Here is a 21,530-nt window from a genome sequence, read left to right on the forward strand (position 1 = left end):
ATTTAAATGATGTGATTTTAAAAATAACATTATTTATACTGTATTTTCACAGGTGCAAAAGGTTTTACTAGATTTAGACATGCAGCCTATCAAAGATAACCAAGCTAAAAAACTAAGTGGTGGCCAAAAAAGAAAATTGTCTTTAGGAATTGCTGTTCTTGGGAATCCAAAGGTAAATAAATATTAGTTTCACAAATGAGATTGCGTTAAATTATGTTAGATAAAAAGCAGGTTGTGGAAAGATATATCTTGTGTAAAGTTTAAACACACCCAAAATACTGTGCATTGTCATGGGTTTATGAGAATGATATTAAGTATCATTATACTGGAGAGTAGAACAGACTCCATTAATGTCTGCAGTGTTTTATTTTTTTAAAAAAGAACTATCTGGGTATAGTGGCTCATGCCTTTGGTCCTAGTTACTTAAGAAACTAAAACAGGACAATCACTTAGCCCATAAGTTCACTAACCTCCGCAGTATAATGAGACTCAATATCTAAAAAAAAAAACCAAAAAACTGAATATGGCCAAAATAGTATTTGTTAAACTTGAATTGTAGCTATTAAAATTTTGTTGTGTTATTTATTATTGCTTTTATTATACATTTCTAAGTGTTCATAATAAAATAGGAAAAAATCAAGCGAGTAGGTTAGTTTGTCACTATACTGCTACTTTGATTTTGCATGTGTTTGTTTTGTGCTATTTTTTGTCATACTTTTCTAAAAAGTAATTTTTATGTCTACAAATTTAATTATTAAGTATAATAGCAGTATAACTTAATTTTTGTTTGTTTGGTTTGCCTGCAGTGATGTTTTAAACATTATAGACACTAGTCTTTTGTGTCAAGGAAAGTATTTATCATAATTTTTTAAGATTTCACAAACCCAAAGATGAGTGAAAAACTAATCTATTTCTTATTGAAAACAACTTGAAAATGAGAACTGTTTGATTGTCTACATAAATTTTAAATATTTTAGTTTCTTGCTCTTCCGCATCTCTGTCATTTAGATACTATTGCTGGATGAACCAACAGCTGGAATGGACCCTTGTTCCCGTCATATTGTTTGGAATCTTTTAAAATACAGAAAAGCCAATCGGGTGATAGTGTTTAGTACTCACTTCATGGATGAAGCTGACATTCTTGCTGGTGAGTTTTTGCTTTGTTTTTAAAAGATAAGGTCATGGATCAAAAGAGAGATAGACATAAAACCCCTAAATCCTGAGGAATAAATAGAGATGCTATAATGTGGTCGTGTACAAAGTTTTTAAAACTTTAAGAACTATATATTTCTGTGTTGGATGTTCCTCAGACCACTCTGTTCAGTGATTTTCTAGGATAACTCACAGGACTCAGCATATAGTCATATTCAGGGCTATAATTTACTATAGCAAAAAGATAAAAAGTGAAATCAGCAAAGAATAAATTACATGGGGCCAAGTCTGGAGGAAACCAGGCATAGTCCCTTCCCATGGAGTCACACAGTATGCATTGAGTGGTAGCCACTCATGTGAAAAATTGTCTTGAATTTTTGTTGTTGTTGTTGTTTGTTTGTTTTGGAGGGGTACTGGGAATTGAACCTGGGATTGTTTTATGAATGAGCCACATCCCCAGCGCCTTTTTATTTTTAATTTGAGATAGGATCTTGCAAAGTTGCTAAGGCTGGCCTTGAACTTGTGATCCTTCTGCCTCTCATGTGATTTATTATAGTAAACATACAGGCAAACATGTCTGGCTTAGCATATCATTTTTAATATCTATGATAAGATTCAGGAGTTTGAAATTCTAAAGCAACCTCTTTCAGCTTGCATCATCAAATAAATTAGATGTCATTCATCTCTTCAACAGTATCTTTTTCTTTAAAATGTTTAACAAACTAATAGTTTGTTTTTGGTACTGCTGTTGCTTTTTTTGTGCATTTGGTTATAAAGGAAACCCATGAAAATTCCTATATTAGCAAGCCTTTGAGAAAGAGTCTGATCTATTTGGACTACTCTAAAGTGTACCCTGGAGTCTGACTGCTTGGGTGCAGCTACTGGCTTTGTTATGGAATAGTTATGTGAAATGTGTAAGCAATGTATTTTCTTACTGCCTCTATTTTCATCTGAAAAATAGGTGATAATAATCTAGTACCCTCTTCATAGGTGGTGGTTATGATTAATGAGGTCATACTTGGGTGTCTCTCATAATAATCTATAATATATAAATGCCAACTATTAATCCTGTTATTAACTTAGTAATTGAAATATAAATCTCTATTTGCAGATAGGAAAGCTGTCATATCACAGGGAATGCTGAAATGTGTTGGTTCTTCAATTTTCCTTAAAAGTAAATGGGGGATTGGCTACCGCCTCAGGTACCATTCATTCTTTATTGACATTACTATTTATATTTGCTCTTCATCTACTGTTATTATTTTTAGGGATTGCCATAGTATGCCTTAACCGTCTTTTATAAGGCTAAATTTAAAGTCTTCAGATTTTATTTTTGGCTGTTTATTGAACAACCATAAAAACTGTGACTTTTGGTTTTCTAGCATGTACATAGACAGATATTGTGCCACGGAGTCTGTTACTTCATTGGTTAGACAGCATATCCCTGGGGCTACTTTACTACAACAGAATGACCAACAGCTTGTGTACAGCTTGCCTTTAAAAGACATGGACAAATTTTCAGGTATTTCTCTCAGTTTCTTGCTTGTTGAACAGAGATTTTGTATTAGGAATAGTTTTTTCTTGATTTCCTGTTTTTATTTAATTCTTTGTATAATATTTCCATGTTCCCAGGTAGCCAAAGTTATATTGTTTTTGAAATCATGAAATACTACATGTTAATTTATGTGTGCTTGCTCATATGTATGTGTTTTACAAACTCTATGTGGGAAACCATAGCTAATGTTCACTTAAAATACTTAATGTAAGAAAAATATAAAAATAATTATATTTACTTTATTGTCAAGAAAAAAATGAATTGCTCAAAGTTTGCTTATTGGCTTCCTGGGTGGGAGTAAGGCATATGTGCATGTATGTGCATGGTGTGTATGTGGATTTCTTTGTATATGTTCTCAAATCATTTTCTAATTTCATAATGAATGATATGGTAATTATTTTAATGAAGTATTAACATTATAATTATTTTAATTTAGGCATTATTTTTCAACCTTGTAATAAAGAACTTAAACTCAGTCTTCTTATTGTGTTTAAGAGACATGTTTATGGCCAAAAGTATCTTACTGATATAGGTATGTTATACAAAATTCCCATAGTATTCATTTCATAATTAGAAAAAACATTTTCTATAATAGTTTGATTTCTTTCAAATCAAACTATTATAGAAAATAATAAATCACTAATTAACTTTATTGATGAAAATGTGCCAGTTTAGTGTGTTTTGCATAACAACCTGTCCTTTTAAACCTATTTCCTATTCTTTAATAACATTTATATAGAGCTTGTCTGTGTCAGATGTCAATCTATGCCTTTTACAATCTGTTTAGTCATCCTGATATTTTAAAAAGTTCATGAGATTAATATTGCTGTTGCTTCCATTTCACAAACAAGGAAACTGAAGCACAGAGAGATTTATTGAACTTACCCAGAGTAACCCAGATGGAAAGTGGTGGAGCTTAATTATAAACCCAAGGCTGACTGGTTTCAGGACTCATGTCTTTCACTTTGTTGCCTCTCGATTTTCTTTAATAAATTATCACACTATTTCAAAAGTCTCTTCTGGGAACTCCAAGGGGATGGACTAGAAGACCTCTTGAGGCACTTTATGCAGTCAGCCCTTTTTTCTAATAATACTAAGGTGATATTTTCCTTTTTGACCCCACTATACAGATTCTCCTGTATAGTGTTTTGCAGAGACATCATGACGTGTGCTATCATAGAAGATTGAATGTAAAAACATATAAGAACCCATCTGCTTCTGCTATGACATACATTTAAGGGAGAAGACAATGTCCTCTTTTCACTAATCTTTTTTCCTGAAAAAATAGTTTGTTTTTTTTAGAGAGAGAGAAGAGAGAGAGAGAAATTTTTAATATTTATTTTCAGTTTTCAGTGGACACAACATCTTTATTTTATTTTTATGTGGTGCTGAGGATTGAACCCAGTACCCTGCACATGTCAGGCGAGCATGTTACCTACCACTTGAGCCACATCCCCAACCCAAAATAGTTTTTAAAATAAAATTATATTAGCATATAATTTTTCTTATTTTATTATAATGAATATTTAAATTATTTTTTATATATATTGTTTCAATTTTAATATAGTTAACATTCTCAATTTTAAGTAGTATAAAATAATTCTTTGTTTAAACTTATGATATGTATCTAATGCCTGTAGCCCATAAACAAAATTTCTTTGAGGTCTTTAGCAATTTAAGTGTCCTGACACCCAAAAGTTTGAGAACTGCTGTGGTAGCTGAGTAAACTTAGTCGTGTTCTATGTTTAAATGATATTTTAGAATAACTCATGATAGCATACTTAAGTATATTCCATTATATCATTGGTTTTCTTTTAGGTTTGTTTTCTGCTCTCGACATTCATTCAAATTTGGGTGTTATTTCTTATGGTGTATCCATGACAACTTTGGAAGATGTATTCTTAAAGCTGGAAGTTGAAGCAGAAATTGACCAAGCAGGTAAAAGCAGAACTAAAAATCATTTCAGATAATGAGCCAGGTAGATTGTTAATAAAGCAAATAATTATATAAGCATGTGAAGTTTATACTATTTTAGGGAAGGAAGGACAGAAAAAAGGTAAGTAATTGAAGTATTTACTGGTGGTAATAGTAGTTATGAGGGAAGTAGTGAACTTAGATTGCATTAGGAAGACTTAGTTGAGAAGATATTTGAGTTGAAGCCTGGATATCATAACAAGTCAGGTATGCAAGAATTTTTGGACCAAATTTTGCAGATAAAGAAAATTCCTACTGCAGAGATATTAACTGAGTAATGAGTTGAATGTCTTTGAGAGAAAAAAGAACCACCTTGGCTGGAGCCATGGAGGGTGACACACAGTGAATTCACACTAATGCAGTTAATCAAATTATATTTTGCCTTTGAACATCTGGAAAAGAATATTGTTTTCTTAGTATAATGTAAAACTAGCAAGAGTTTTTTTTTCTTTTTAGCTATACATGACAGTAGAGTGTATATTCTAATAAGACTTATTAGGATAAGTCTATTCTAATTAGGACCCCATTCTTGTAGTCGTGTGCAATGTGGCATTTTACTGGTGGTGTATTCATACACGAACATAGGAAAGTTATCTCAGATTCATTCCACTGTCTTTCCTATTCCCATCCTTCTCCCTTTCCTTCATTCCCTTTTGTCTAGTGAACTTCTGTTCCTCACTGCCTTATTGTGTATTATCATTCTTATTTCAGAGAGAACATTCAGCCTTTGTTTTTTGGGGATTGGCTTATTTTAGTTAGCATTATAGTCTCCAGATGTATACATTTACCAGCAAAAGTCATAAAGTCATTCATGTTTATGGTGTAGTAATATTTCATTGTATAAATGTATCACATTTTCTTTATCCATTCCTCTGTTGAAGTGCACCTAGGTTGGTTCCATAGTTTAGTTAGTGTGAATTGAGCTTCTTTAAACATTGATGTGACTGTGTCACTGCAGTATGCCTTTTTTAAAAGTCCTTTGGGTATATACTAAGGAATGGGATCACTGGGTCAAATGGTGGTTCCATTCCAAGGAATCTCTATCCTGTTTTCCAGAGTAATTGCACCAGTTTGTAATCCCACCAGCAATGTATAACTCAACCTCCCCCCCCCCACATTCTCACCAACATTTATTGTTACTTGAATTCTTTTTTTAATGAGCATTATGACTAGAGTGAGATGAAATCTCAATGTAGTTTTAATTTGCAGTTCTCTAATTGCTAGGGTAGTTGAACATTTTTTCATATGTTTGTTGATCATTAGTATTTCTTCTTTTGTGAGGTGTCTGTTTAGTTCCTTTTCCCATTTATTGATTGGATTTTTTGGTGCTAAATTTTTTTTGAGTTCTTTATATGTACTGAAGATTAATCTTCTATCTGAGGTGCAGGTAGAAAAGATCTTCTTCCATTCTGTAGGTTCTCTGTTTATGTTCTTTCTTGATCATTTCCTTGCTGTGAAGAAGCTTCTGAGTTTGATGCCATCCCATTTATTGATTCTTGATTTTACTTTTTTGCACTTAGGAGTTTTGTGGAGGAAGTTGGTTCCTAAGCTGACATGATGGAGAGTTGGGCCTACATTTTCTTCTAGTAGGTGCCGTGTCTCTGGTCTAATGCTTAGGCCCTTGATCCATTTTAAATTGAGTTTTATGCAGGGTAAGAGATAGGATTCATATTCATTCTGCTACATATGGATTTCCAATTTTCCCAGCACTATATGTTTAATAGGCTATCTTTCCTCCAATGTATGCTTATGTTGTATTTGTCCAGGATGAGATAACTAAATCTATGTGGGTTTGTCTCTGTGTCTTCTATTCTGTTTCATTGTTCTTCATGTCTGTTTTGATGTCAGTATGATGCTATTTATGTTCCTATAGCTCTCTAGTATAATTTAAGGTCTGGTATTGTGATGCCTCCTGCCTTGCTCTTCTCGCTAAGGATTGCTTTGGCTATTCTGGGCCTCTTATTTTTCGAAATTAATTTCAAGACTGTTTTTCTATTTCTATGAAGAACATCATTGGAATTTTAATGGGAATTGCATTAATCTGTATAATGCTTTTGGTAGTATGGCCATTTGGACAATATTCATTCTACCTCTACAATAACAAGTGAGAACTTTCCATCTACTAAGGTCTTCAATTTCTTTTTTTAGTATTCTGTAGTTTTCATTGTAGAGGTCTTTTACCTCTTTTGTTAGATTGATTCCCATGTATTTTATTTTATTTTATTTTGAGGCTATTGTGAGTAGGATAATTTTGTTAATTTGTCTTTCAGCTGATTCATCATTGGTATATAGGAATACAATTGATTTATAGGTGTTTATATTATATCTTGCTACTTTGCTGAATTTGTTTATGAATTCTAGAAGCTATCTAGTGCATTTTGCGGGGGGTCTTCAAAATATACAATCATGTTGTCAATAAATGGGGATAGTTTGAGCCCTTTTTTTCTTTTTCTTTTTCTTTTTTCTGTTTGTATCCCTTTAATTTTGCCTAATTTCTCTGACTAGAGTTTAAAGGACTGTTGAATAGAAGTGGTGAAAGAGGGCATCCCTGTTTTATTTCAGTTTTAGAGGAAATGCTTTCAGGTTTTCTCCATTTAGAATGATCTTGGCCTTGGTTTAATGTATATAGCTTTTACAATGTTAAGGTATGTTTCTACTATCCCTAGTTTTTCTAGTGTTTTGAACATGAATGTATGCTATATTTTGTTAAATGCTTTCTCTGCATCTGTTGAGATAATCATGTGATTCTTGTCTTTAAGTCTATTGATGTGGTGAATTACATTTATTGATTTCCATGTGTTGAACCAAACTTGCATCCCTGAAATGAACCCCACTTGATCATTGTGCACCGTATTTTTAATGTTTTTGTATATGATTTGCTAGTATTTTATTATGAATGTTTATTTATTTATTTTTTAATTTTTTTATTGGTTGTTCAAAATATTACAAAGCTCTTGACATATCATATTTGATACATTACATTCAAGTGGGTTATAAACTCCCATTTTTACCCCAAATACAGATTGCAGAATCACATCGGTTACACATCCACATTTTAGTGACTGTTGTATTCTGCTACCTTTCCTATCGTCTGCTATCTCCCCTCCCCTCACTTCCCACTTCTCTCTCTACCCCATCTAATATAATTCATTTCTCTCCTTGTTTTTTTTCCCCCTTCCCCTCATAACCTCTTATGTGTAATTTTGTATAACAATGAGGGTCTCATTCCATTTCCATGCAATTTCCCTTTTCTCTCCCTTTCCCTCCCACCTCATGTCTCTGTTTAATGTTAATCTTTTCCTCCTGCTCTTCCTCCCTGCTCTGTTCTTAGTTGCTCTCATTATATCAAAGACATTTGGCGTTTGTTTTTTAGGGATTGGCTAGCTTCACTTAGCATAATCTGCTCTAATGCCATCCATTTCCCTGCAAATTCCATGATTTTGTCATTTTTTGTTTAATTTTTTTGAGTTCTTTGTATACTCTGGATATTAGGGCTCTATCTGAAGTGTGAGGAGTAAAAATTTGTTCCCAGGATGTAGGCTCCCTATTTACCTCTCTTATTGTTTCTCTTGCTGAGAAAAAACTTTTTAGTTTGAGTAAGTCCCATTTGTTGATTCTAGTTATTAACTCTTGTGCTATGGGTGTCCTATTAAGGAATTTGGAGCCCAACCCAACAATATGTAGATCGGAGCCAACTTTTTCTTCTATCAGGCGCAGAGTCTCTGATTTAATATCAAGCTCTTTGATCCATTTTGAGTTAACTTTTGTGCATGACGAGAGAAAGGGATTCAGTTTCATTTTGTTGCATATGGATTTCCAGTTTTCCTAGCACCATTTGTTGAAGATACTATCCTTCCTCCATTGCATGCTTTTAGCCTCTTTATCAAATATAAGAAAGTTGTAATTTTGTGGATTGGTCTCTGTGTCCTCTATTCTGTACCATTGATCCATCCGCCTGTTTTGGTACCAGTACCATGCTGTTTTTGTTACTATTTCTCTGTAGCATAGTTTGAAATCTGGTATCGCTATACCGCCTGACTCACACTTCCTGCTTAGAATTGCTTTTGCTATTCTGGGTCTTTTTTTTTTCCATATGAATTTCATGATTGCTTTATCTATTTCTACAAGAAATGTCGTTGGGATTTTGATTGGCATTGCATTGAACCTATAGAGAACTTTTGGTAATATCGCCATTTTGATTATGTTAGTTCTGCCTATCCATGAACAGGGTATATTTTTCCATCTTCTAAGATCTTCTTCTATTTCTCTCTTTAGGGTTCTGTAGTTTTCATTGTATAAATCTTTCACCTCTTTTGTTAGGTTGATTCCCAAGTATTTTATTTATTTTTTTTGAGGATATTGTGAATGGGGTGTTTTTCCTCATTTCCATTTCAGAAGGAATGCCTTTGATGTATGCGTGTTTATTTTATATCCTGCCACTTTGCTGAATTCGTTTATTAGTTCTAGTAGTTTCTTTGTAGACCCTTTTGGGTCTGTTAGATATAGTGTCATATCACCCGCAAATAGTGATAATTTAAGTTCTTCTTTTCCTATTTTTATGTCTTTAATTTCTTTTGTCTGTCTAATTGCTCTGGCTAGTATTTCAAGAACTAAATTGAATAGAAGTGGTGAGAGAGTGCATCCCTGTCTTATTCCAGATTTTAGAGGGAATGCCTTCAATTTTTCTCCATTCAGAATGATGCTAGCCTGAGGCTTTTACGATGTTGAGGTAAGTTCCTGTTATCCCTAGTTTTTCTAGTGTTTTGAACATAATGGGATGTTGTACTTTGTCGAATGCTTTTTCTGCATCTATTGAGATGATCATGTGGTTCTTATCGTGAAGTCTATTGATGTGGTGAATAACATTTATTGATTTCCGTATATTGAACCAGCCTTGCATCCCAGGGATGAATCCTACTTGATCATGGTGCACAATTTTTTTGATATGCTTTTGTATTCGACTCGCCAGGATTTTTTTGAGGATTTTTGCATCTAAGTTCATTAGAGATATTGGTCTGTAGTTTTCTTTCTTTGAAGTGTCTTTGTCTGGTTTCGGGATCAGGGTGATGTTGGCCTCATAGAATGAATTTGGAAGATCTCCTTCTTTTTCTATTTCTTGAAATAACTTGAAAAGTATTCGTATTAATTCTTCTTTGAAGGTTTTGTAAAACTCCACTGTATATTCATCCGGTCCAGGGCTTTTCTTGGTTGGTAGTCTTTTGATGCCTTCTTCTATTTCCTCCTTTGTTATTGGTCTGTTTAAATTGTGTGTATCTTCTTGACTCAATCTGGGCAAATAATATGACTTAAGAAATTTATCGATATCTTCACTATCTTCTGTTTTATTGAAATATAGGGTTTCAAGATAATTTCTAATTATCTTCTGTATTTGTGTAGTGTCCGTTGTGATATTGCCTTTTTCATCCCGTATGGTAGTAATTTGAGTTCTCTCTCTTCTTCTCTTCGTTAGCATGCCTAAGGGTCTGTCGATCTTGTTTATTTTTTCAAAGAACCAACTTTTAGTTTTATCAATGTTTTCAGTGTTTTTTTTTTGTTTGTTTCAATTTCGTTGATTTCCACTGTGATTTTAATTATTTCTTGCCTTCTACTACATTTGCTATTGTTTTGCTCTTCCTTTTCTAGGGTTTTGAGATGAAGTGTGAGTTCATTTATTTTTTGTTTTTTTCTTTGTTGAGCAATGAACTCCAGGCAATGAATTTCCCTCTTAAAACTGCTTTCATTGTGTCCCATAGATTCCGATATGTTGTGTCTGTATTTTCATTTATCTCTAAGAATTTTTTGATTTCCTCCTTTATGTCTTCGGTAACCCATTGATCATTCAGTAACATATTGTTCATTTTCCAGGTGATGCAGGATTTTTCCTTCCTTCTTTTATCATTGATTTCCAATTTAATTCCATTATGATCAGATAAGATGCATGGTATTATCTCCACACCTTTATATTTACTAAGAGTTGCCCTATGGCATAATATATGGTCTATCTTTGAGAAGGATCCATGTGCTGCTGAGAAGAACGTGTATCCACTTGATGATGGTTGATATATTCTATATATGTCCATTAAGTCTAGGTTATTGATTGTGTTATTGAGTTCTATTGTTTCTTTATTCAGCTTTTGTCTGGTGGACCTGTTCAATGGAGAGAGCGGTGTGTTGAAGTCACCCATAATTATTGTGTTGTGGTCTATTTGACTCTTGAACTTGAGGAGAGTTTGTTTTATGAACGTTGCAGCACCATTGTTTGGTGCATACGTATTGATAATTGTTATGTCTTGTTGTTGGGTAGTTCCTTTTAACAGTATATAGTGTCCTTCTTTATCCCTTTTGATTAACTTAGGTTTGAAGTTGATTTTATTTGATATGAGTATGGCCACTCCTGCTTGCTTCTGAGGACCATGTGAGTGGTATGATTTTTCCCAACCTTTCACTTTCAACCTGTGTATATCTTTTCCTATTATATGAGTCTCCTGAAGGCAGCATATTGTTGGATTTGTTTTTTTAATCCAGGTTACTAGTCTTTGTCTCTTAAATGGTGAATTTAAGCCATTAATGTTTAAGGTTACTATTGATATATTGTTTGTACTTCCAGTCATGCTTATTTATTTATTTATTTTAATATAGCTCCTTTTTCCTTTTTGGTTCTTTTTTTTCTTCCCTTTACTGAGTTACCTCCCACTGTTAGTTTTGGGTGCTGTTTTTCAATTCCTCTTCTTATAGTTTTTTGCTCAAAATGCCTTGCAATGCTGGTTTTCTGGCTGCGAATTCTTTTAACTTTTGTTTATCGTGAAATATTTTAATTTCATTGTCAAATCTGAAGCTTAATTTTGCTGGATACAGTATTCTTGGTTGGAATCCATTATTTTTCAGCATTTGAAATACATTGTTCCAGGATCTTCTTGTTTTCAACGTCTGTGATGAAAAATCAGCCATTAACCTAATTGATTTTCCCTGAATGTAATCTGCCTCCTTTCTCTTGTAGCTTTTAATATTCTCTCCTTGTTCTGTATGTTGGATATCTTCATAATTATGTGTCTTGGAGTTGGTCTGTTACGATTTTGTATGTTTGGGGTCCTGTAGGCTTCCAGGATTTGGCAATCCATTCCATCTTTCATATCTGGGAATTTTTCTAGGATTATTTCATTCAATAGATTGTTCATTTCTTTGGTTTGAACTCCTATACCTTCTTCTATCCCGATGACTCTCAAGTTTGTTTTTTTATGACATCCCATATCTCTTGGATAGATTGCTGGTGATTTCTTAGCATCCTTTCTGTGTTGACTATATTCTTTTCAAGTTCATAAACTTTGTCTTCATTGTCTGATGTTCTGACTTCTATTTGATCTAGTCTATTTGTAATATTTTCGTTTGAGTGAGTTTTTAATTTGGTTTATGGTTTCCTGCATTTCTAGTATTACTGTTTGATTTTTTTTTTAATCTCTATCTCCTGGTAGAGCTCATTCTTTGCCATTTGAATTTGCCTATGTAATTTGTTTTCAAAGTATACTTTCATTGTTTGGACTTGCTGTCTAATGTCTTCTCTAAGATTCCATTCCATCTGAGTTAGGTATGCCTTGAGTTCTTTCTCTGTCCATTTTTCTGATGCCTCTAGGTTCTACTGTGGATTTAAGTTGTCCTGCATTGTTTGTAATCCTTTTTTTCCTTGTATTTTCATGGTGCTTACATTACTTTCCAACTCTGTTTGACTGCTGTGTTTCTGTTTTCTTCTTTAAATTTGTTTTGGTTTTTATAGTTCCAATATCGCTCCTTTGTGTTGGGAGACAATGTTTAGAGATGTTGGATTTAATTGTGATTTAAGGTAAATTCATTAGTTTCATTAAAGGCCTACAGAATTTGATGGCATATATAGAATTGAGGTTTGAACTTAGGGTTTTAAGTTGAGGTCAGGCGAGTTGATGGTATGGACATTAGTATATGTTAGCTTCTTTGGGGAGTTGCTCAAATGCAGGCGGATATTAACAAGAGAATAGACAGGAGTAATTGGGGGTAGTTAAGGGCTTAGGCGGACTATGGACCAATTTGTAGTATTCATCTATTTGTATTTAGTAAGTTGTACGTAATCTGGGTGGTCATGCTTAAGAGGAAAGATGGGGAAAAGGTAAGGAAGCAAACCAAGAAAGAGAGAGGGAGAGAGGAAGGAAAGAGAAAAGAATAGAAAAGAAAAAGAAATTATAATTAAAAAAATAATAAAATGCAGTAAAATAAAAATTACATTTAAAAAAACAATAATATAAATATAGAAAAGAAAAACAATTAAAATTTTAAAAAAAGAAAAAAAATTTAAAATTAAAAATAAAAGAAAAAAGGGACACTGTTAGGCTTCTATTTTCTTTGCTTCCAGTAGGTGATGCTGTGCCTTCTGGGCCAAGATTTTGCCCTCCGGCTGTAGGAAACAATCCCTGTGCGGCCGCTCCCCCGCCCGCCCCCCCTTCTCTCAACACCTGTTAGCTTAGGTTTATTCCTGGTTTCTAGTCCCCTGGCTTCTCCTGTCAGCCAGGCCTTTCCCAGTGTGATACCTCTTAGCAGTTCAAGCTACACTCTGTGCCTGCAGTTTCCTGGACGTGGAGCGCGGCTATTGGGAACCGGCACCTTATTGTTTTGATTCCCTCTGCTAGCCCCTCCTCCAAGAGCTGGCGGGATAGGTTTCGTTTTCGCTGCTAGTGGGAGGGGGGAGTTGGAGGTCAGGTGCCTTTACCTTTCCCCACGCCTCTATTCATGCTCACTCTATTTAATCATGCCCCCAGAAAGCCGGGGAGAGATTTTATGTGATTTCCCCGTTATATGGGAGATGATCTAAATGACACAGACCTGTTCTATTGCTGAATGAGCTGCAATCTGTCAAAAACTGGCGATGGTGATGTCAGCTCTCCAAGATAGTGGCCGCTGGCTTCCTTGGTGGGCTGACTGGTGTGGAGGACAGAACTGGACAGCTTCCTTCTCCCGTCTCAAACCCAGAACTCAGCCCGAAGCACAGTGAGGGCACAGCCGGCAGGAGCCCACAGAATCTGCAGCACCATTTCTCTGCGTTGCTAGCCGTTTCTAGGGATGCCATTTCCCAGCACGCCACAGTCTCTAGCAGCGGGGCGGGCCGCTGAATAAACAGCTTGAATCTCCTGGTGGACAGTTCACTTGCGGTTGGGCCCCAATAACTGATCCTCGGGCGATGAAAATCCTTCCTCTAGGTTTCGGAGCACCCCAATTTTGATGGAAATTCCTAACAAGATAGCTTTTGACCATTCTAACTCGTCATTCACCCGTGCAATGACGCGGTACATGGGGGTGATGCACTCTATTCGCTGCCATCTTCCTGTCTCCCGATTACGAATGTTTTTATGTTCGAGTCCAAGAAGAGTGATCTGCAATGTTATTATATGGATTTTGTAGTTTTTCCTTCTTTTGAACATTTGAAATTATAAAGTTGGCATTCTTTTTATTTATCTTCACAAATTGTGGAAGAATTCAGATAAAACTTTTACTGAAAGTCTGATGGCCTTAATGGAATGAAATAACTAAAAATGAAACAAATCCTCTGAAATTTTTTGATTAATATTATAAATGCTAGTATGCTGAACAACTATAAACAATTAGTATGATGTAATTTAATGTCATTTTTTGTATTATTGTTTAAATTTAAAAATGTATATATTTGCCCAAAGTGGTTTCTAACTTGTATACACTATTTAATATTTGCATTAGTTTTCAGTGGCTTTCTACATTTGAACTCCTGAATGTGTTTTTGAATTTAAAATAAACAATCATCAGTTATGTGCCATTTTATTCTTGCCATTAAATTAGTAACCAATTATATTTAATTGGTAGGATTCCAACATAAAATACATAAAGAAATTTTTATTTCAAATATATTTAGAATGTTTAAATGTAATTGCAAGTAAATATTAAAAGTAAATCCAAATGGCATACTTCATTCACATTATTGAGTTTATTATGTCTGTTATATCAGATTATTATCAGCTGTAATTACACAGAGCTTCAGGAAATGATATTGAAGTACTGTATTTATAACTCTCCAAAGACTGAAAATGAATTTCAAGGGCAGATTTTGGCTATCAACTGTGTATGAAACTAAGCAAAGTAAATCCAAGCCAGAAGAGGACTGTAAAGAGAAAAGAGAGAAGTCAAGGGTTTGATGGGGGCTTGATGTTAAGTTGTAGTCAGGAAAGGAAAAGTTCACATAATAGTTCAAATATCTATGATCTTAAGTATGAGCATGCATACAGTCTAGTTTTGAACTATGGAAATTAGAGAAGTTCAAAAGTTGAAATCAACTCTGAACTGGTTCTTCTACTCAGTATTACTTCTGCAAGAGTCAGCCGTGTCACATGGTTTACTGTTGTTTGCTTGCTTTTGTTGTTTTACATCATTTTGTGCTAGGCATGATTTACAACTGTTCCTTCACTTGTTGATAGACATTGGCTACTTTCTAGTTTTAGGATATTCTTGATAGGGCATTAGTAAAAATCTTCTGCATGTGTTTTGGTGACTCCTCTACATATACCTCTGTTGAGTTTATACCTAAAGGAGTCTTCCTGGGTAATAAGATATTCACATCTGTTTAGCTTTAATAGATAGAGCCAAATATAAGAGCATTCCATTTTACTGCCAGATGTGTGCTTCTTTAAATTGATATGCTTCAAAAGAGTTTACATCTTATTAAAGGAATATACCAAAATTTTCTTTTTGTTTGGCAAATAGATTATAGTGTTTTTACACAGCAACCACCAGAGGAAGAAATGGACTCAAAATCTTTTGATGAAATGGAACAAAGCTTGCTTATTCTTTCTGAAACCAAAGCTTCCCTACTGAGCACCATGAGCCTTTGGAAACAACAAGTGTCTACAATAGCAAAGTTTCATTTTCTTACCTTGAAGCGTGAGAGTAAATCACTGAGATCAGTGTAAGTATGATTACCATTCTTCTGCCTGAGAAGTTGTCCTTTTAAGGATACAAATTGGATTTACAATATTAAGTTTTTATATGTTGACATTTGTAAGTAAGACATAGTTTTGAAAGATTAAAATAATTTTACAATTTCAGAGAAGAAAAATGTATTTTATAGTAATTTCTTGAAAAACACCTAGAGGTTTACTTTTTTTTTTTTTAGCACTAACTTTTATTGTCACCTCTATAAAATGAGGAAGTAACAAGTAACCCTATGTAATTATATAATCTTTGAATTATTGTCATTGTATCTTCAGTTTTAGCTTACAAAAATGTTTTTCATTTTTGTTTCATCCATTAGTTAATTTTTATGCTTATTTTGTAAATAGTAGGAAATGTTTTTTCGTGTGTTAGATGAATCTTAAATTCTTAGGCCCAAGTAATCCTCTTACATCAGCCTCATGAGTGCTGGGACTACAGGTGTACACCACTGAGCCCATTAGGAAAAGTAAAAAGATTTATAGTTATATATCAGATGAAGAAACTGAAATGTAAAAAAGGCTATGTAACTGGTGGATCTGGGATCAAAATGAGATCTTCTCAGCTTAGTTTTGACCTCTCCCAGCACCCTCTTTCAAGGGTAATAAAAATTGGCTTATTTGGAATAATATCAACTTTTTTCATACACTGTACTTCTATCATGTTAGATCCAAAATGGTAGTAGGAATAAAACTTAATCATCAAGAATAAGATTATTATGTGTTTGAAATATGCTGACCTTATTTGCCTTTTTGACTGAATTTATTCTATACTAAGCAAATGTCAATCAAATATCTTGATTTATTCCTGTTACTGTTACTGAAAGAAAATATTTATTTAAATCAGCACATTTCCATTTATTAAGTTGAACACCACTTTCATGAAATACCCCTGGGAAAACAATAAGAGTCTTAGCTCAGATTGTTATAATTAAAAAACATAGACTGGGTGGCTTAAAAAGCAGAAATTTATTTTTCCTCACAGTTCTAGAGGCTAGATGTCTGAGACCAGACAGAGTGCCAGTGTGGTGAAGACTCTTCAAGGCCACCATTTCACTGTGTGCTCACATGATTTTTTTTTTTGGAGGGGTTGTGAGGAGAGAATAAGCAAGTGAGCACATTAGCATGAACTCTCTTATTTCAAACACATAATGATCTTATTCTTGCTGTGTTTTTTTTTCAATAAGACACTAATTCCATCATAAGGCACACACCCTCTCATGACTTCATCTAATCTGAATTACCTTCCAGAGTTCCTGTCTTCAGGGGCTAGAGCTTCAGAATATAAATTTGAGGGGACACAAACATTCATTTCAAAACAGGGTTCTATGCTCAAGTACATTTAGGAAATATTGTACCTTGTATTTGCTCAATTAGTTGTTCATCAGCGTATAAGAACATATGAGATGTTCTTTGGTTAAAAAAAAAGTTTTCTTTAATTTATTTAGTCTGGAGATTCTAAATAGTATTTGATCATGAATTTTTTTCTCATGAATTATTTTCTTATCTAAAATATCAATTAACTTCTTATAGGGCTGGATTTAAAAGCAGAATGCTTTGTGACAACTTAAGAATGATTTTTAAAAAACAATTATGAGGTATCTAAAAATTATAAATTATAAATTTATTTAAGTGTGATGATCTAAGTTCTCCAGCCACTAGTGACACTTAGCTAAGACAGAGATGCTTTGCAGAGAAGGTGCTATCTTCCAGGTAGGAGAGTGTTATAGTAGATTGTATCTTACTTTGCCACCTGAGAGACACAATAGCAGTTAATGTGATTAAATTGTGATTAGAATGGAAATTAAAAAATATCAAAGTTTTATTGTACTTTTTTTTCCTTGTAGCTAAATATTTTTGCCAGTATATGAAAAGTAAATGGATAGGATAGAGAGAGGGCAGGAAGTAGTTCCTTCAGGAGTATGGAAACATAAATGTTTGTGGCAATGTCAGATTCTTTAACAATTAAAATTATAGGTTTAGGTCTCGGATTGTGGCTCAGAGGTAGAGTGCTTGCCTACTAGCACGCATGAGGCACTGGGTTCAACTCTCAGCACCACATAAAATATAAATAAATAAATAAAAACAGAAGATATTTGTGGGGAAAAAAACTACAGGTTTACATACCCTATAATAATTTAAGGGTGACCCAGGTCCTCTCTTTGCTTCTACTTTTATAACTTGTAATTTTTTCATTCAATATTAGCTTTCTCTACAACATTATCATAAGGTAATTTTTGGTAGCAGAATTTTTTTTAAAGATTTCTTTCTTTGTTCTTGTTTTCTTTTATTCATTTTTTTCATTTTTAACCATCTGGGGTTTAAGTCAATACAAATGTTAAAGAAGTTTTTAATAGATTTACATATTAATATATCTTAAGCTGTTTTCTTTTTTTCCCTCTTTCAGGTTACTTCTGCTTTTAATTTTTTTTGCAGTTCAGCTTTTTATGTTTTTTGTACATCACTCTTTCAAAAATGCTGTGGTTCCCATCAAACTTGTCCCAGACTTATATTTCCTAAAACCTGGAGATAAACCTCATAAATATAAAACAAGTCTGCTTCTTCAGAATTCCACTGGTGAGAGTGTGTGAAGGTCTGTGAATGTGTGTTGGCCAGGGAATGGGAATTGAGGGGTGAATTTTAGAAATATAATTAAGGTACAGGCATGATCTACACAGAATCCACAAGAAATAAAAGTACTTTATAGATGCTGAGTTATGTACTACAATTATACTTAAAATGAAATTTTAAACTAAAAGTTTAAAAAATAGTCTATACCGCTTATGATCATTAAATTCCTTTGTTTTTGTTTTTTTTGTTTTTAAGAGTAGCAACATTGTTCTCAGTATCATGTTTTACCTCAGAGTTTATGGTGAACTAAATAAAGGTGAGAAGTAGTGAAATTTTCTTTAGAAAGAGTTACAGTATTATGCTGTTTATGAATGTTAAGCAATCCTTTAAGGAGTATTTGAAGAATTAGTTAAAACTAAGACAAATAAACATAAATATAAATATGTGTAGTTGAAAATATTAAAACTTGTAGTTGAGTTTTTGAATTTGCTGTTGGTATTCTTTCATAATTGTTGAAAATGAAAAGTTTTTTTAAATTTTTAATTAATTACACATGACAGTACAATGACCTTGACATATCATACATTTGAATCAGATGGGATATAATTTCTCATTTTTTTGAGTATACAGGTTGCAGAATCACATTGGTCATGCAATCACATATATAAACACAGTAATAATAATGTCTGTTTCATTCTACTATCCTTCCTATCTCCTCAACCCCTCCCCTCCCCTCCCTTCACTTCTCTCTACCTAATCTAGGGTAACACTATTCTTTTTTTTTCCCCTCTCATCTTCATACATGTATTTTGTATAACAATGAAGGTCTCCTTCCACCATCCATGCAATTCCCTTTCTCTCTCCCTTTCCTTCCCACCTCTCTTCCCTATGTAAAGGTAATCTTCTTCCCATGCTCTTCCTCTCTTCCCCATTTTGAGTCACCCCCCTTATATCAGTGAAGACATTTGGCATTTGGTTTTTTGGGATTGGCTAACTTCACTTAGCACAATCTGCTCTAATGCCATCCATTTCCCTGCAAATGCCATGATCTTATTATTTTTTAGTGCTGAGTAATATCCATTGTATATATATGCCACATTTTTTTTTATCCATTCATCCATTTAAGGGCATCTAGGTTGGCTCCATAGTCTAGCTATTGTGAATTGTGCTGCCATAAACATTGATGTGGCTGTGTCCCTGTAGTATGCTGTTTTTAGGTCTTTTGGGTATAGTCCGAGGAGAGGAATAGCTCGTCAAATGGTGGTTCTATTCCCAGCTTTCTAAGGAATCTCCTTACTGCTTTCCAAATTGGCTACACCAATTTGCAGTCCCACCAGCAGTGTATGAGTATACGTTTTTCCCCGCATCCTCGCCAGCACTTGTTGCTTAAATAAGAACGAAACTGACATAGGATTCTGATCTTCAAAATATGACAACCTAATACAAAATTTCATTCATGTATGATCAGTTGTTCCTACAACATCTCCTGTGTACATAGTTCTAAGGGTCTTCAAAAGACTATAAATTACTTTTTAAATCATGTACTCATAAAATCTGGTGCTAAGTATACTACATAAGTTTCATTCTTTCTTGGGAAGATGTATTTAGGATAGACAGTTATTCTTAAATAGAAAATGTTATGTTTTGCAATTTTTTTCTTTCATTTAGAATTCTTGTTTTCAATTTTAGTATAAATTTTCTGTAGCTAAAATCTACTACTGCATGAAGCCCCATTATTATGATTTTTTTGAAGTTTGGGGAATTGTAAATTGCAGTTACTAGCTTTCTTTTTGCGTTCATTTTCACTGATGTTTAGAAATTCTAGTTTTTTCAAGGTTTGTTTCTTTCATTCTTCCATTATTATTGTATCATCATCATCATTTAGTATTTTGAGAGTTTCTTGCCTATATATCCAGTATTTTCCTAGGTCCTATTGATGATCCAAAATAAAAACCTTTTTCCTTTAGGAATCACTGGGCATTGTCTGTGTCATTGGATGATTTCTTACCTCCTTGCAAAGCACAGGTGGAACTACTGAAGCTACTTCAGTTACAGCATAGCTCTCTTGCAACACATGTAGTCCTGCTGACAACCTTTAGAGAAGAGTTGCATTAAGGCACTAGGTTAGGAGTAAAGGTAGTGTCACTTTATACCCCAAAACACCATTTAGTATGATTTTGTGATTTGGTGCCGAATCTGATCCACCTTATTACACTATTCATTTACAGATTGTATTTTGCTTTGAATGATATGAATTTCTCTTAAAGTCACATTTGTCCTTCCTTGGATCCTGGTTTTTGTGATGATAGAGCAGGTGCTATCTGTATTCATCAGACATGTCAACATAGATTTAAACCCTAAACAGGATTAAAATATTTCCCTTGGTTCTAGGCCATCTAGAGAATGTAGATAGAGAGCTGATTATGGATTTGAATATTTTGACATTGTTAAGTCAATTGGCACTTATAAAACTTGTCTAGCTGCCCAGAAAACACAAAATTTCCCAAGGGAACAATGCTACCATACCCTATCTTATACCTTTCTAACCTTAGCAGGTTATCTTGTTGCCTATAATTGCCAAATAGATTGTCATTTTTACTGTTTAACCATATTTCATATGAGCCTTCCAGGTAGCTTTTCATTGTTATTTTTAATAATTGTAGCAGCAGCTATAGGTTAAATTTGCAGTTACTAAGTGCCAGGTTTTGTTCTAAGCCCTATGCTTATTTTCAGTCCTTTAATTTCTATGACCACAGGATGTGAGGGTTTGATATGCTTTTTATCCTTACTTTACAAAAGAGGAAATTAAGGTCCAGAGCATTCGGTAAATTGTTTTAAGAATAGTGCAAGTGGTACAATTGGGGTTTGAATCCAAGTAACTGGCTCTAGAGTTACTGTTCTTAATCATGTCTTAGCTGATAAAGATAAAAAGTTCTCTAAAAAGACAGAGATGTTTCCAATGTTATTAAAATTCTGTGGCTGTTTCTTCTTTAAACTGATTCCTTATTATTTGTTTTCTAATACAGACTCAGATATCAGTGATCTTACTAACTTTTTTGCCTACCGGAACATAATGGTGACGATGTTTAATGACAGTGACTATGTTTCTGCTGCTCCTCATAGTGCAGCTTTAAATGTGGTGTATTCAGAAAAGGTAAGATTAATGCATGTGAACGTTACCCATTTAAAAGTTATAAAGGATTAAATTAGTCCTAAAATTAGTTATTTGTTAAATTGACTTCATTAGTTGGAAGTTAGAATGTACTTTTAGAAATAACTGGCTGTTTGTTTATGATATATTTTAT

The 21,530-nt window shown here is 33.7% G+C and overlaps 1 protein-coding gene across 4 annotated transcripts in view; it reads left to right on the forward strand.

The window, feature by feature from the left end:
* The window catches only part of Abca5 (ATP binding cassette subfamily A member 5), a 77,507-nt gene that overhangs the window by 32,291 nt on the left and 23,686 nt on the right, over nt 1-21,530 (forward strand). For all 4 annotated transcript variants that reach the window (XM_078041790.1, XM_021728439.3, XM_013359933.4 and 1 more), the window contains 8 exons: nt 53-172; nt 1,009-1,147; nt 2,264-2,354; nt 2,535-2,674; nt 4,526-4,645; nt 15,431-15,632; nt 18,062-18,231; nt 21,252-21,379. In XM_078041790.1, the coding sequence (XP_077897916.1) occupies nt 53-172; nt 1,009-1,147; nt 2,264-2,354; nt 2,535-2,674; nt 4,526-4,645; nt 15,431-15,632; nt 18,062-18,231; nt 21,252-21,379 (1,110 nt within the window). The remainder of the gene's footprint in view (nt 1-52; nt 173-1,008; nt 1,148-2,263; nt 2,355-2,534; nt 2,675-4,525; nt 4,646-15,430; nt 15,633-18,061; nt 18,232-21,251; nt 21,380-21,530) is intronic.

The sequence above is a fragment of the Ictidomys tridecemlineatus genome, chromosome 3 (genome assembly GCF_052094955.1).
Source record: "Ictidomys tridecemlineatus isolate mIctTri1 chromosome 3, mIctTri1.hap1, whole genome shotgun sequence".
NCBI lineage: Eukaryota > Metazoa > Chordata > Mammalia > Rodentia > Sciuridae > Ictidomys > Ictidomys tridecemlineatus.